General features: G+C 42.2%; 5 protein-coding genes across 5 annotated transcripts in view; 2 read left to right on the top strand and 3 right to left on the bottom strand.

Moving 5' to 3' along the window:
- Positions 1 to 2,163, bottom strand: part of BCR41DRAFT_349077 (DHHC palmitoyltransferase-domain-containing protein) — a 2,811-nt gene extending 648 nt beyond the window's left edge. Inside the window, exons 1-8 of the mRNA XM_022023404.1 lie at positions 1,805 to 2,163; positions 1,595 to 1,689; positions 925 to 1,511; positions 804 to 833; positions 670 to 705; positions 500 to 554; positions 306 to 392; positions 1 to 207 (exon numbers count right to left, since the gene is read on the bottom strand). The exon at positions 1 to 207 is cut by the window's left edge and continues 5 nt beyond it. Coding sequence (XP_021883558.1) covers positions 1 to 207; positions 306 to 392; positions 500 to 554; positions 670 to 705; positions 804 to 833; positions 925 to 1,511; positions 1,595 to 1,689; positions 1,805 to 1,937 — 1,230 coding nt within the window. The 5' untranslated portion in view covers positions 1,938 to 2,163. The remainder of the gene's footprint in view (positions 208 to 305; positions 393 to 499; positions 555 to 669; positions 706 to 803; positions 834 to 924; positions 1,512 to 1,594; positions 1,690 to 1,804) is intronic.
- Positions 2,164 to 2,240: 77 nt separating this feature from the next.
- BCR41DRAFT_349074 (HAD-like domain-containing protein) lies at positions 2,241 to 4,476 on the bottom strand. The gene is made up of 6 exons (XM_022023403.1): positions 3,832 to 4,476; positions 3,686 to 3,729; positions 3,494 to 3,565; positions 3,175 to 3,195; positions 2,932 to 3,053; positions 2,241 to 2,814 (listed from the first exon to the last, which is right to left on the bottom strand). The coding sequence occupies exons 1-6, from the start codon at positions 4,464 to 4,466 to the stop codon at positions 2,413 to 2,415; spliced, it is 1,296 nt and encodes a 431-aa protein (XP_021883557.1). The 5' UTR covers positions 4,467 to 4,476; the 3' UTR covers positions 2,241 to 2,412.
- A 1,458-nt stretch (positions 4,477 to 5,934) lies between these two features.
- Positions 5,935 to 6,617, top strand: BCR41DRAFT_377092 (TLD-domain-containing protein; the record flags this gene model as incomplete). Its single annotated transcript, XM_022027084.1, has 3 exons — positions 5,935 to 6,121; positions 6,225 to 6,374; positions 6,463 to 6,617. 3 exons carry the CDS (start codon positions 5,935 to 5,937, stop codon positions 6,615 to 6,617), a joined length of 492 nt encoding a protein of 163 aa, XP_021883556.1.
- Positions 6,412 to 8,133, bottom strand: BCR41DRAFT_245202 (hypothetical protein). Its single transcript, XM_022020150.1, has 5 exons — positions 7,945 to 8,133; positions 7,383 to 7,846; positions 7,103 to 7,289; positions 6,923 to 7,006; positions 6,412 to 6,823 (listed from the first exon to the last, which is right to left on the bottom strand). The coding sequence occupies exons 1-5, from the start codon at positions 7,958 to 7,960 to the stop codon at positions 6,690 to 6,692; spliced, it is 885 nt and encodes a 294-aa protein (XP_021883555.1). The 5' UTR covers positions 7,961 to 8,133; the 3' UTR covers positions 6,412 to 6,689.
- A 577-nt stretch (positions 8,134 to 8,710) lies between these two features.
- Positions 8,711 to 11,806, top strand: BCR41DRAFT_349070 (hypothetical protein). The gene is made up of 4 exons (XM_022023402.1): positions 8,711 to 8,821; positions 9,299 to 9,903; positions 10,068 to 10,964; positions 11,055 to 11,806. Exons 1-4 carry the CDS (start codon positions 8,770 to 8,772, stop codon positions 11,682 to 11,684), a joined length of 2,184 nt encoding a protein of 727 aa, XP_021883554.1. The 5' UTR covers positions 8,711 to 8,769; the 3' UTR covers positions 11,685 to 11,806.
- The last annotated feature ends 160 nt before the right edge of the window (positions 11,807 to 11,966 follow it).

Here is an 11,966-nt window from a genome sequence, read left to right as displayed (position 1 = left end):
CCCAAGATCAAATACATTTAAAACACGACTCTGCATGACCTCACCGGTGTTGCCCACACGATATCTGTGCTTCTCGAAACTCTCGATTGTGGTCCTGTTGGATTTGATCAGCAATAGATGATGAATTGCAAACGGGACTAGACACAATCCAAAGATCATACCGATTAAAATCATAAACACCCACTGCGGATCAAATGCGTTTTCATCCTAATCATAGAATATTACGAAAAGTCAAGGATTAGAAGTGTCAAACCCTTTGTTTCAAGATCGCTAAAAAAAAAATAAAAAAAAAAAAAAAAAGTTACATTAGGAAGACTTGCGACTCCAGCGGCAACGGGTATTGTGCATGCAACAAGCGTCACACAGTATATTGCCGTCCAAAGGACAAAAAGCTGTAATTACAAAGTATATGGGAATAAAAGAGTTAGGGGATTGAATATAGTTTTACAAAATCTAGAATAAAAACTCTTTCAATTAACACGACTGAGAAGTAACATACGAAAAACGCTTTGTAATTCCTATGCCCAACACAGTTATTTAGCCAGGGACAGTGGCTGTAAAAAGAAAAAAAGTAAAATAAAGAAACGCCATTAATAAATTAAGACGTGTATTCCGACAAGTGAATACATAGCTTATCAAATCATTATGAATTAAGGAAGTATTACGTACTGATCCATCTTGAGGACACATCGCTTACATGATGAGCTGAATTTTTAAAAGAAAGAAAATATAAAAGGACGTCCTTAGCATCGCCAGAGAAATAGACTATTGTCTATTAAATTTTCAACCTGTGCTTTGCATACCAATGGTGCGTCCGATCTGGCTTTTCGAAGCTAGCATAAAAAAATAAAGAAGAAGAATAAGTGGCACGGAAACCCGAACACAACGTGTCTAGAACTGTAGAAAACGATCCAATTCACATACTGGCATTTTTGACAGTATCTCATCTTGCCATCACGCTTGACTGTAAAACGCCTGATCGACCGGCCTAGAGGCATATTATCCGCTGTGTCTTCGCTGTCACCCTCATACCCATCATGTCTTACATTTGATCTCGCGCCCACCATCTGCACAACGGTGTGATCCTGCGTGAGTCCCTGCGCAGATTGTAGAGGTGGAGGCGGTGGCACAAGGATTGAAGAGGAAACATGACAATTGTACTGCACAACCCCAGTGCCGCTGCCACTGCTCTCTGCAATGGCTGTAAATTGTGCCGCTTGACAGGTGTGACTTTGATTCATACCATCGGTTTCTTCCGATAACCTTTCTACATGCCCCATAGACGAAGTCGGCACTCTTCCTACATCTCGATCTCTGATATTAGCGCCTGTTGTGGTGGATGTAGCTGCGATAGCTCTTGTGTCAGGTAAAGGCGAGCTGTGGGCATTTAGTGATGAAGAGAGATAAAACTGCTCTGGCTCCAAAAGACCGACACGGACAGTGTCCTCATGATCTACCATACTGATATCGCCCTGTATGGCACTGTGATATCCGGAATATTTTTGAAGGATCTAAGCAAAATGATTTATCCGAGTCAACTTGACGATCCATGAATGACCTTCCTTCCTCTTTGATTCAATTTAAAACATGTTACCTCATTAGGATAGCCAGGTGATGTGAAAGTGGCAATGCAATAACTCCAGATAAGGAGTACTACAATTACTGTAACCATGACTAAAAACGCTACCCCTATTGACAAGAAAAAACAAGTGTGTTTTTACTCTTTCTCCTTTGCGCCGATTGTAGTCACGCCAATGAAAAGTAGAATGACCAATTAAATTTTATTTGTTTTTGACATGTTTACCTTGAAAAGTATGACCATGATTAAGTAGATAGCCACATACAGAAAATGCAAATACGTAGTAGCTCCATCCAACTAGACCTAGGCCTATTAGCCGTTTGCACAAAGAAAGAATGATGTAGTTCTGTACTGTCATCGAACAAAAGAATTGGATAGGAGCAATGTTTTTATGTTGCCATGAACAGGTGAATCCTCTCTCTTACAAATGCCGATGGGTGTCCATGCTATAATTTTTTGACAGCGCTCACGGGCCTTCCAGGTCTTCATTGCTCTGTCCTATTTGAATTGATTGTCCTGTGTTACTTGTTGAGGAAGTAATATTCAAGAGGCAGACGTGTCTGTGTGTATTGCTTTCTAGGTAATGAATTGCAAGAGGTAGACAAGTTGGAGTGGCAAAGGTACTAAACAGAAAGATGTTACACGTGATAGAGATGGTCGCAGCACACACAACTAACGTGGTTGGTCATTTATTAAGATACATGTTCTCTCCTGTAGAGGTAGCGTTTCAAAAAGCGGTTGAATATGTGCTTTGAATTTAAAATTTACTTTACAAATGTCTATGAAGATTGAAAAATATATAGCCAGAAGATCAGACGACCAGATCCCAAAGCTCATGCTGACAATCTGGCCTTACCCGTTCCCGGCGCCTTTTCCGATGCGACTGCATTTACGGCAGAAAGAGCAGCAGCAGCATCTTCTTTAGACCAGAATTCTGGGAGAGCCTTGGGTAGTTCTAAAATGTCGCCAATTTGGAAGTGACCAAACTGGGAAACTTCAGGATCATCTGCCACATGGACCGCGGTCCAACCAATGTCAAGTGCTTTATCCACATTAGCCGCAGAATCATCTACCAAGTAGCAATTAGAGGGATGAACAACCCCTGCGTCTTTCATTGCTCTATAGAAAGCCTCTGGCTCTGGTTTGCAGTTAAAGTCCGGCTTTAGGTAATCACAGTACGTTAGCCCGTCAAAGCATCCTTCTAAGCCCAGAATCTTGATCACCCGCAAAGCATGCTTTTTATGAGGTTGTGAAATAAAGTAATGAACGACTTGGTTAGATAACAACGTATCCCCTATACACAATATTCTTGAATTAAAGCATGATATACATAGTTGAAAATAAATTCTTACATTCTTTCCTGCATTAGTGAACAGCCACTTTTTTTCAATGTTGAGGGACTTTATCATATTTCTTAAAGGGATGTTCTCTTTCAAGATATCTTGTAATGGCAAAGCACCATCGACTTTGTCATCTATTGTGTATATTACAGTAGTTCGAATGGAAATTAATATCAGTGTAAGAGACTTGCTTTTCACAATACTCTTGATCCATGAGATTTGGGACGGAAAGCGGGGTAAATAGTGGATACTTACCATAATCTTTGATATCGATCTGTGATAAGTTAAAGATAAGCGTAATTATAGATGAATGGGATTAAAAGGAAAGCATGGGTTAACATCAAGCTAAAAAGAAACACAAATATGCAAGCTGGCGACTGCCAAGAGAAGCCTAAATCGGCAGTCTTGTCGTCGTGTATGTGTGTCCTTGTTACCTCTAAATAGGTATTGTAACAAATTAAACAATGAACTATGTCAACTTTTTGTTTTTTAAAGTGATCATTCATAGCGCCTAGATAGTCCTTAATCTTAGAACAAAAGCATCAATGTCGACATTGTGTTCAACGTAGCTTACCAGGATGATGTAGAACAAGCCCCCGAATAGCAAGGCCATAATCAATGTAATAACGGTATGAGATAGTTTGGACTGATCAATAGAATTGATGGCGTAATGGACAAACCAAGAAAAGAAAACGACGTCATTTAATAATTTAATAAACCTAATTGTGGTCAGGGGCAAGCACCATTCATTATTATGGATATTTACCATGGTCGCTTTCGAAGCCAACATCCCTGAAATATTGCTCGATCCTAAATTGTCAAGCAATTGGAGAAAGGGAGAATAAATAAGTCAAACAACGTGAAATAGCTATACCGAATGTACCGAATTATTCTCGATCCAACTTTGCATACTTTGCACGCATCAGCTCGGCAATACCGCAATGCTTTGAATATAAACAGTTGTCGATGTCAAAGAAGAAGACGCGAGGCTCGTGATTGGGTGTAATTGATCTGTTAATGGATTTTCCAAGCTCTTCTTGTCCAGGAGGACAATTTATATCAAGTGTGGAAGGTCCATAGGCTGTGTTGATAGTGTTGGTGTTAGCAGCGTTAGTGGTGCTGTCATCGTTATTGGAATCGAGAGTGGTTTTGAGACTGGTGGATGGCATGGCTGATGTCAGATCCTGCAGAATGATTGTGAGAGTGAGAGTGAGAGTAAGAGTGTGAGAGAGTGTGAGAGAGAGAAAGAGAGAGAAAGAGAGGGAAACAGAAAGAAAGAAATACAAGTGGATAAATATAGCCGGCTGCGGTGCCACCTTTTTATCCTGGAGAGCAAAGAAACACTTTATCCGTTTTCCCTTTAACAAATTACTCGAATTGATGTAAGCTAATGCTTGGATTGATCCGGCAACGTCCATTGATTGATACCCTGATAGCTGGTACTCTAACAGCAATAACCGGTTCCCACCCCTCTCTCTTCTCGGATAGTTAAGGGGCATTATTTCTATCTCCTGAACTCTTGAGGGAGCAGAATTAACATTTGGCATTTCATTTCTTACCATCCAAAAAAAAAAAAAAAAAAAAAAAAAAATCAATCAAAAAGAAAACATTGCTTGAAAACAGTATTATGGGTAAGGACATACATAGATGCAATTAACAAAGCCTGTAAAAAACACATTCTTAAGCCCCTGTCTTATCTACCTTTTGCCCAACTTAGGGTCACAGGCGAGCAAGCAAGATACAGTCATTGAGACATGCCTCGCTGACTTCTCGGACCTGGAGCGGGCATATATTCTCGATCTTTTTGAGAAGCTTCGCAAGGGTCAGATCCATTGCAGTGCTGATAACGATAATAGCCACAAGAAGGAGCAATATGAGCCGTCAGCTTCTGTTGAAAACGAAGAGGCTATTGATCCTCAACATTTCAATTCTTACTTTAGCTCATTGCTTCCTCCAGCACTACTGACTTGTTTCCGCATGGTGATGCAGGCGCACTCAATACCTCGCAACAAAATTGACGACGAAGTCGTCAGAGGGTCTAGTAATGGTGATACCCATGTGAATAGCAAAAATCAGGCTGCCGACAACAGCAGGGATCGTCTCAGTGTTCTCACGCACTCTATCTCCGCTGACTCGACAACACGCATCTCTAAATATGGTTGGGTAGTGACCATACATCGGCTTTCCAAAACTAATATTGAGGAACAGGCGGGTCTCTGCTTCATGCTCCAGATGCACGAAAAATCTTTGGAAAGCTTTATTACAAATGTTACGAGAGCTGTGATGCCCTTTTGGTTAGCTGGCGAAATAGGCTCTTGGATGAACATCCCTGAGGAAGGCCTAGAGGCTACAACAGAATTCTTATTGACGAGGCACCTTAACCTGGAATCACCAAGTGAGGATAATGAATTTGGAGATGATTTGGGGATTATGAAAGAAAGCATATTAAGCGTTGAGGATGGCGATGTACAGAATGCAAAAGGCTCGAGTGGAGAGACAGCACAGGATTGGTTAAAAGCGACTCAAAAGCAAGATGTTAATAGCCGTCCTAGCATATCCGCATTTATAAATTGGTACCAACATTCCGTTGAGTTCCAACTTATGGTTAAAATCTTAATCCAGAATCTGTTTTTGGGACAGTCAACCCTCGTGAACATTGAAGGCCCTAGGACATCAGGAAGGAGAATTAAACTTACGGTAGAACAGGAGAACAAGCTGTGTGAAAAGAACTACATTGCACCTAGGATTAAAGGCGGTATTGACGTTGCCCCACACTTTTCTAGGCTGCTAACTGTTGGGGACTTTTTTCAGTTACTTTATGCGCTACCTACACCTGCATATCGCAATGTTTCGTCCTCGTTTGGATATTCCAAGGGTCATGAGGCCAGAAGAGGTCCGCTTTCTGAAACTCGTCTAACGCCTCCGCTAAGACTATTATTTTCATCAAAAACCTCAGGCGCTTCGTTCTCAACACTTCTACAGAAAATCACATATCAAGGCCCAACTGTAGTTGTGATGAAAGATGAGGATGGGTATATTTTTGGAGGGTATGCAGACCAAGACTGGGAACAAAGACCCAAGTTCTATGGCAACGACAGAAACTTTTTGTTCACTATTCGACCCAAATTCAGAATCTACAGGCCTAGTAGTGTAAACAACCACTTCCAATATATGGATTACGGTACCAAGACACTTCCTAATGGTATGACATCAATATTCGGCTCATGTAGACAGGTTTTTTCAACATCGTTACGCTTTTCGTTCGACCTTTTTTGATTTAACTTTTTGTTAATTCGGAACCACAGGTATGGGGTTTGGAGGGCAGCTACGGTATTTTGGACTATGGCTGGCAAGCGACTTTCAAAGTGGTCAGTCTGCAGCAGAACCATTGTGTTCAACTTATCAGTCCCCTAGACTGTCTAAATATCAGGACTTCAAATTGGATGAAATGGAAGGTACATATTACTTTAGCCCTCAGCTATTAATTTTAATTTTTTCAGATCATTACTGACATTTAAATTCGCTTGATGCTTCTGAACATAGTTTGGCAAGTCCATCCATCATTGGTTGAGCGAGAGGAAGGGCCAAAACGTTCAGCAATGGATGCTCATGCTGATGCTGTGGCTTTGCTCGAAATGGCTAATCATAAAATGTACTCCAAGAATGTCCGTGCTCCTGATGTCTACGATAGTGATTAGGATAGGATTGTACTGTACAAATGCTATAACAAACTATCATCTAACTATATACAATACTTTTTTAATGAGTGTTTATTCGCAAGCCAACTTGGCATCAAAGCTAGTTAGCGCAAAGGCAAATGCTTGGAAAGGAGTCATCGGGTATTGACAATCCATTGTAAAGTTGTCCTGAGATGTTCTTCCGAACTGCATGATAATGTAGTCCACTATGTACATCGGCAAGACAATTAAATGCGAATGTTACAGGAGGTTACAAAGACTGTGCTTCGTTATAATAACATCTTACGATCAATTTGAATACATACAGTCATTATCGTGGATGATCTGGAAGTTTTTCACTGACGCCAGAGAGACACGTCCTCCAAAATTCAAGACAAATGAATTGGTTTCTAAATCAAAAAAAAAAAAAAAAAAAAAAAAAAATCAATACTAGTGTGTAGTAAAAAAAAAGCCAACGGTATTAGACATAATTGCGTATCGCGTACCATCATTCCACTGTGGGCTCTTGTTCCGTAAGACCAATAAATCAGACATGTCTCCGTCCGTCATGCGACCAATCAATGTATCTTTGGCTTGTGTGGGTCGCTTTTCCATCATACACCCATCAGTTGTCATGGTGTTCATCAAGATTGTCATCTTTCTAGGCCCTTTCAGCCCAAGCACATTTGGATTCTAAGGAGTCACATAGCAAGTTTGAGTACTCTTCGGACTCTTACACAGTCATTCATAATGATTCGTCAAAAAAAAACATTAACAATAGTTTACATATATCACTGCACCGAGCTCTTGTCGCACAGGCAAGTCATGACTCTTGTTTTCTTTTTTCATCTTGCCTTTTCCTTTCTCTGTGCCAGACAAAGTTCGATCCTGTCCTTTTCCATCCTGCTCCGCTCCCGAAAATGGGTTTCGTCCGTTCGAATAGACGTTGAATACAGTACCCAAAAAGTTGGACCTCAATTTGCCCAAAACGCCATAATTTTCATCAGTGGCTTTGCGATCATATCCGTGGATATTGTCCATATCGCTTGTAATAGCATAATAAGAACCTCGGCTACGCTTCTTTTTTGTAGCGCGTAACAAAAAGACACATCGTTGCCGCATGGACTCATCAGGCGACCGAGCAGGCTCTTCTAATGAAAGCTCATACGTTGGGTACATTCGCCTGTCCATTCCCTCGTTTTTACGGACAATTCTGCACATAAACTTCTTTCCTTGGGGTACTGGTCTAACTCATAAATCAAAATTTAGTAATAGTTGATTTAGTGACAGCAGTGAAAAATACTTTCATCACAGATGGAAATGGGGCTGTTACTAAGGCGATACATACGACATAACTGTATCATGAAGTAGCTTGGGAGAAATCAGATCCAATCTGGGTCCAAAAGCAAAAGGTGGAATATTATGGTTTGTGGGTCGATTGATGATGTAGGGCTCAGGTAGAGGGTCAGGAGCCGGTTGAATAAGGGCCGTTGGTTCTTCAGTCGCTGTCTCATCATAATCTTGGTCCTCTACCTCTGGATCATGGTCATAGTCACTGTCACCGTCATCTTCGTCACTATCCTCCTCATCGTTATTCTCATATTCGTTGTGGTGGCGTATCATAGACCCCCCTGGCAGTGGCTCTTCAGGAAGAAACGCTGAAGAATCCATGGGCAAAAGACGTGACCCATATGGAGCGCGAGCGTAGCTCTTATTTCCGCTGTTGTCGTTGCATAGCGTGGAAGTGGGCGTTGCGGCAGTGTAATGTGAGCCCTCTCCACTGGATGGAATACTGCGGGACATGAATGATCTATTAAGGTCTAATGAACGTGAAGTAATACGCAAGGCGAAGGATTCTTGTTGTTTGAGCAAGGAGACGTACAATGAAACACCTGTAAGGGTTCCGTGTGATTAGAAATAAAGAACTTGGCTGGCTGTGCACTGGTTCCGCATAGAACTGAGTAACAAAACTCCATTATCTCTTCGAGGAAACATCAGCGAGTAAAATACGGTGACATATTTTGAGCTTTGAATGTGGCATAGGATTTCGGAAAACATTCGGTCTCCACCTCCGCTACTTGTGCGCCTCGCAGGGACAGAATTGCGCTGATTATTGTCATCCAATTTATTTCTTCACATCATATACTCCCCACTCTCCACACATTCCGCCATCATGCTGCGCGCATTATCAAAGACCAGTAGGGCTGCCCTGCGCCAAGCTGGAGGTAATCACACCTGAATTCGCACAGAATTTCCGCTCTCCTCAACTACTTCTGTTTGGACATCGAATGCGGAAACACACTCGATCACATAAACCCGACTCCTATTTATTTGAATGATTTATCCATAAACAGAGAAATGGTCATAGGAAAACAATGACAACACTAAATGTTTCTAGTAGGATTAGTTGAATTGTTAACAACTACGTCTTTAAAATCGGGACGTTCGATCTAGCTTTCACCAAAAAGTCCGAGCTGGTGGAACGTAACTCCGGACTTAGACATGGCAAATACGACACGACTCTCATGTTCAGTTTTTTACGCAGATCGTCTATAGCATATCATCCTTTTTGGAAATGTTTTATGACACTCGAAACTGTATACAAAATGTTGGAAATATTCATGTGCTTATCTTAACCGCTGATATTCAAGGGTACTCATGATTTTTGCATAATGCATTTTTTACACCATTTGATCTTGTAGCCCCTCGACACTTCCGTACCACTGCTGTCGTCAAGAATGAGGTTGAAGTCTTTATTGATGGCAAGCCTGTTAAGGTAGAAGCTGGATCTGCCGTTATTCAGGCTTGTGAGAAGGCCGGTGTTCATATTCCTCGCTTCTGTTATCACGAGCGTTTGTCTGTTGCAGGAAACTGTCGTATGTGCTTGGTTGAGGTGGAAAAGTCCCCAAAGCCTGTTGCCTCCTGCGCTTTCCCTGTGATGCCTGGAATGAGGGTCAAGACTGATTCTACCTTGGTCAAGAAGGCTCGTGAGGGTGTCATGGAGTTCTTGCTGGCTAATCACCCTTTGGACTGCCCTATTTGCGACCAAGGAGGAGAGTGCGATCTCCAGGATCAGTCGGTCCGTTACGGTTCGGATCGTGGTCGTTTCTCAGAGATTGTTGGCAAGCGTGCTGTTGAAGATAAGGAATTGGGACCACTGATCAAGACCACTATGACTCGCTGCATTCACTGCACTCGCTGCGTTCGCTTTGCCAACGAGGTTGCTGGCTTCCAGGATCTCGGTACATCCGGACGTGGAAATGATATGCAGATCGGAACTTATATTGAGAAGACCATGAATTCCGAGGTAATGCATTGTGCCTCGGGTGTGTGAATTAGTAAAAAGCTTAAAGGAGATGACTGACCATATTTCAACGTATTTATACTATATACTACTTTGAAAATCGTCAACTCTCGGTCTATAACTTTTGATTTCTTGACTGGACCATGGATTTTTGAATCATTCAACAGCTTTCTGGAAATTTAGCAGATGTCTGTCCTGTCGGCGCTCTTCTTTCCAAGCCATATACCTTCAATGCTCGTCCCTGGGAGCTCAAGAATACAGAGTCAATCGATGTCCTTGATGCCCTTGGATCTAGCATTCGTGTCGATTCCCGAGGTGTTGAAGTCATGCGTATTCTTCCCCGCTTGAACGAGGATATCAACGAAGAGTGGATCTCGGATAGAACTCGTTCTGCTTATGATGGTCTCAAGACCCAGCGCTTGACCACGCCGATGGTTCGCAAGGGCAATACATTCGTTAGTGTCAACTGGGCTGATGCTCTTCAGAAAGTTGCCTCAGAACTTAAGGCTGCTGGCCCAAGTATCAGAGCTGTTGCTGGTCAGTTGGCTGATGCCGAGTCTCTCGTTGCCCTCAAGGACCTTGTCAACACGCTTGGTTCCGAAAATGTCACAGTCGATAATCGCTGCCAAGATAACCTTGCCCATGGTACCGATTTCCGTTCTAACTATCTACTTAATTCCACCATCTCTGGCATTGAGCGAGCCGATGCACTCTTGTTGATTGGTACCAATCCCCGTCATGAAGCTACTGTTATGAATGCTCGTATCCGCAAATCCTTTGTTTACAACGGCCTGAACATTGGCCTTGTCGGAACCCCCGTTGATCTCACCTATGACTATGATCACATTGGCTCTGATACCTCTTCTCTCGAGGCCCTTGTTTCAGGCAACCATCCTTTTTCAGCTATTCTTGGTGCCGCCAAGAATCCTATGATCATTGTCGGCAGTGGCGTCACAGACTTGCCTGATAGCGAATATGTCTTCTCTTCTGTTTCCAAGATTGTTCAACAACATAAGGACAAGTTCTTCCAAGACAACTGGAATGGCTACAATGTTCTTCAGCGAGTAAGTTCTACCCTAAACCAAACAACGCAGGAGTTGAATATGGCGTTGATTTTTTTTTTTTTTTTTTTTTTTTTTTAAAAAAAAATATAGGCTGCCAGCAGAGCTGCTGCTTATGATATCGGATTTGCTCCCAAGGCCAAGGAAGCTAGCAAGGCCTCTGTTGTTTACCTACTAGAGGCCGATGAGATCTCTCCAAGCGATATCCCCAAGGACGCCTTTGTCATTTATCAAGGCCACCATGGAGACGTTGGCGCTCAATATGCCGATGTGATCTTGCCAGGCGCTACCTATACTGAGAAAAGTGCCACATATGTTAACACAGAAGGCCGTCCTCAGATGACGCGCGCCGCTGTATCCCCACCCGGCGCTGCTCGCGAGGATTGGAAAATTATTCGTGCGATCTCGGAAGTTGCTGGTGTTACTTTGCCATATGATGATATTCATCAGGTTCGTGACCGTCTCCGAGATATCGCACCATCATTTGCCAATTATAATGTCGTGGAGCCTAGCTCCGTGGCTGTCGCCTCCCTTGGTCTCTCTACATTGAACAAATCGAATCTCAAGTCTGCCAGGACCGCATTTACGCCTGTTATTACTGATTACTACATGACTGATTCGATTACACGTGCATCTTCAACAATGGCTAAATGTTCAGTTGCGTTTAGCAAGGGAACACATCGCCCCGAGGAATCTGAGTTTAAGATCGCCGCCCAGGCTTAAATTTGAGAGAAAATCACTTCTTGTTTGTCTTGTAATGATAATGACAGAGAACAACCAGGAAGATCACATTTAGAATAACCATTATCATACACAGCTCTGTCCAATGCACGATTTTATTTTTGTTGAATAAAAAAAAATATTTCAAATGATACTCCGCAGTCTATGCTATATGCCAAGCCACAATCTCATGAGTATAAGTTTTCTTCTATTTAATTCTTGATCACTGATCTCTTCCACCTCCTCATCTTGTTCATTCAATTTAAAGGTAAGGCGCTTCTCCTT

The sequence above is a fragment of the Lobosporangium transversale genome (assembly GCF_002105155.1).
Source record: "Lobosporangium transversale strain NRRL 3116 chromosome Unknown BCR41scaffold_9, whole genome shotgun sequence".
In the NCBI taxonomy this organism is placed as follows: domain Eukaryota; kingdom Fungi; phylum Mortierellomycota; class Mortierellomycetes; order Mortierellales; family Mortierellaceae; genus Lobosporangium; species Lobosporangium transversale.
The sequence above is the reverse complement of the archived record's forward strand: the minus strand, read 5'-3'. Positions and strand labels throughout refer to the sequence as shown.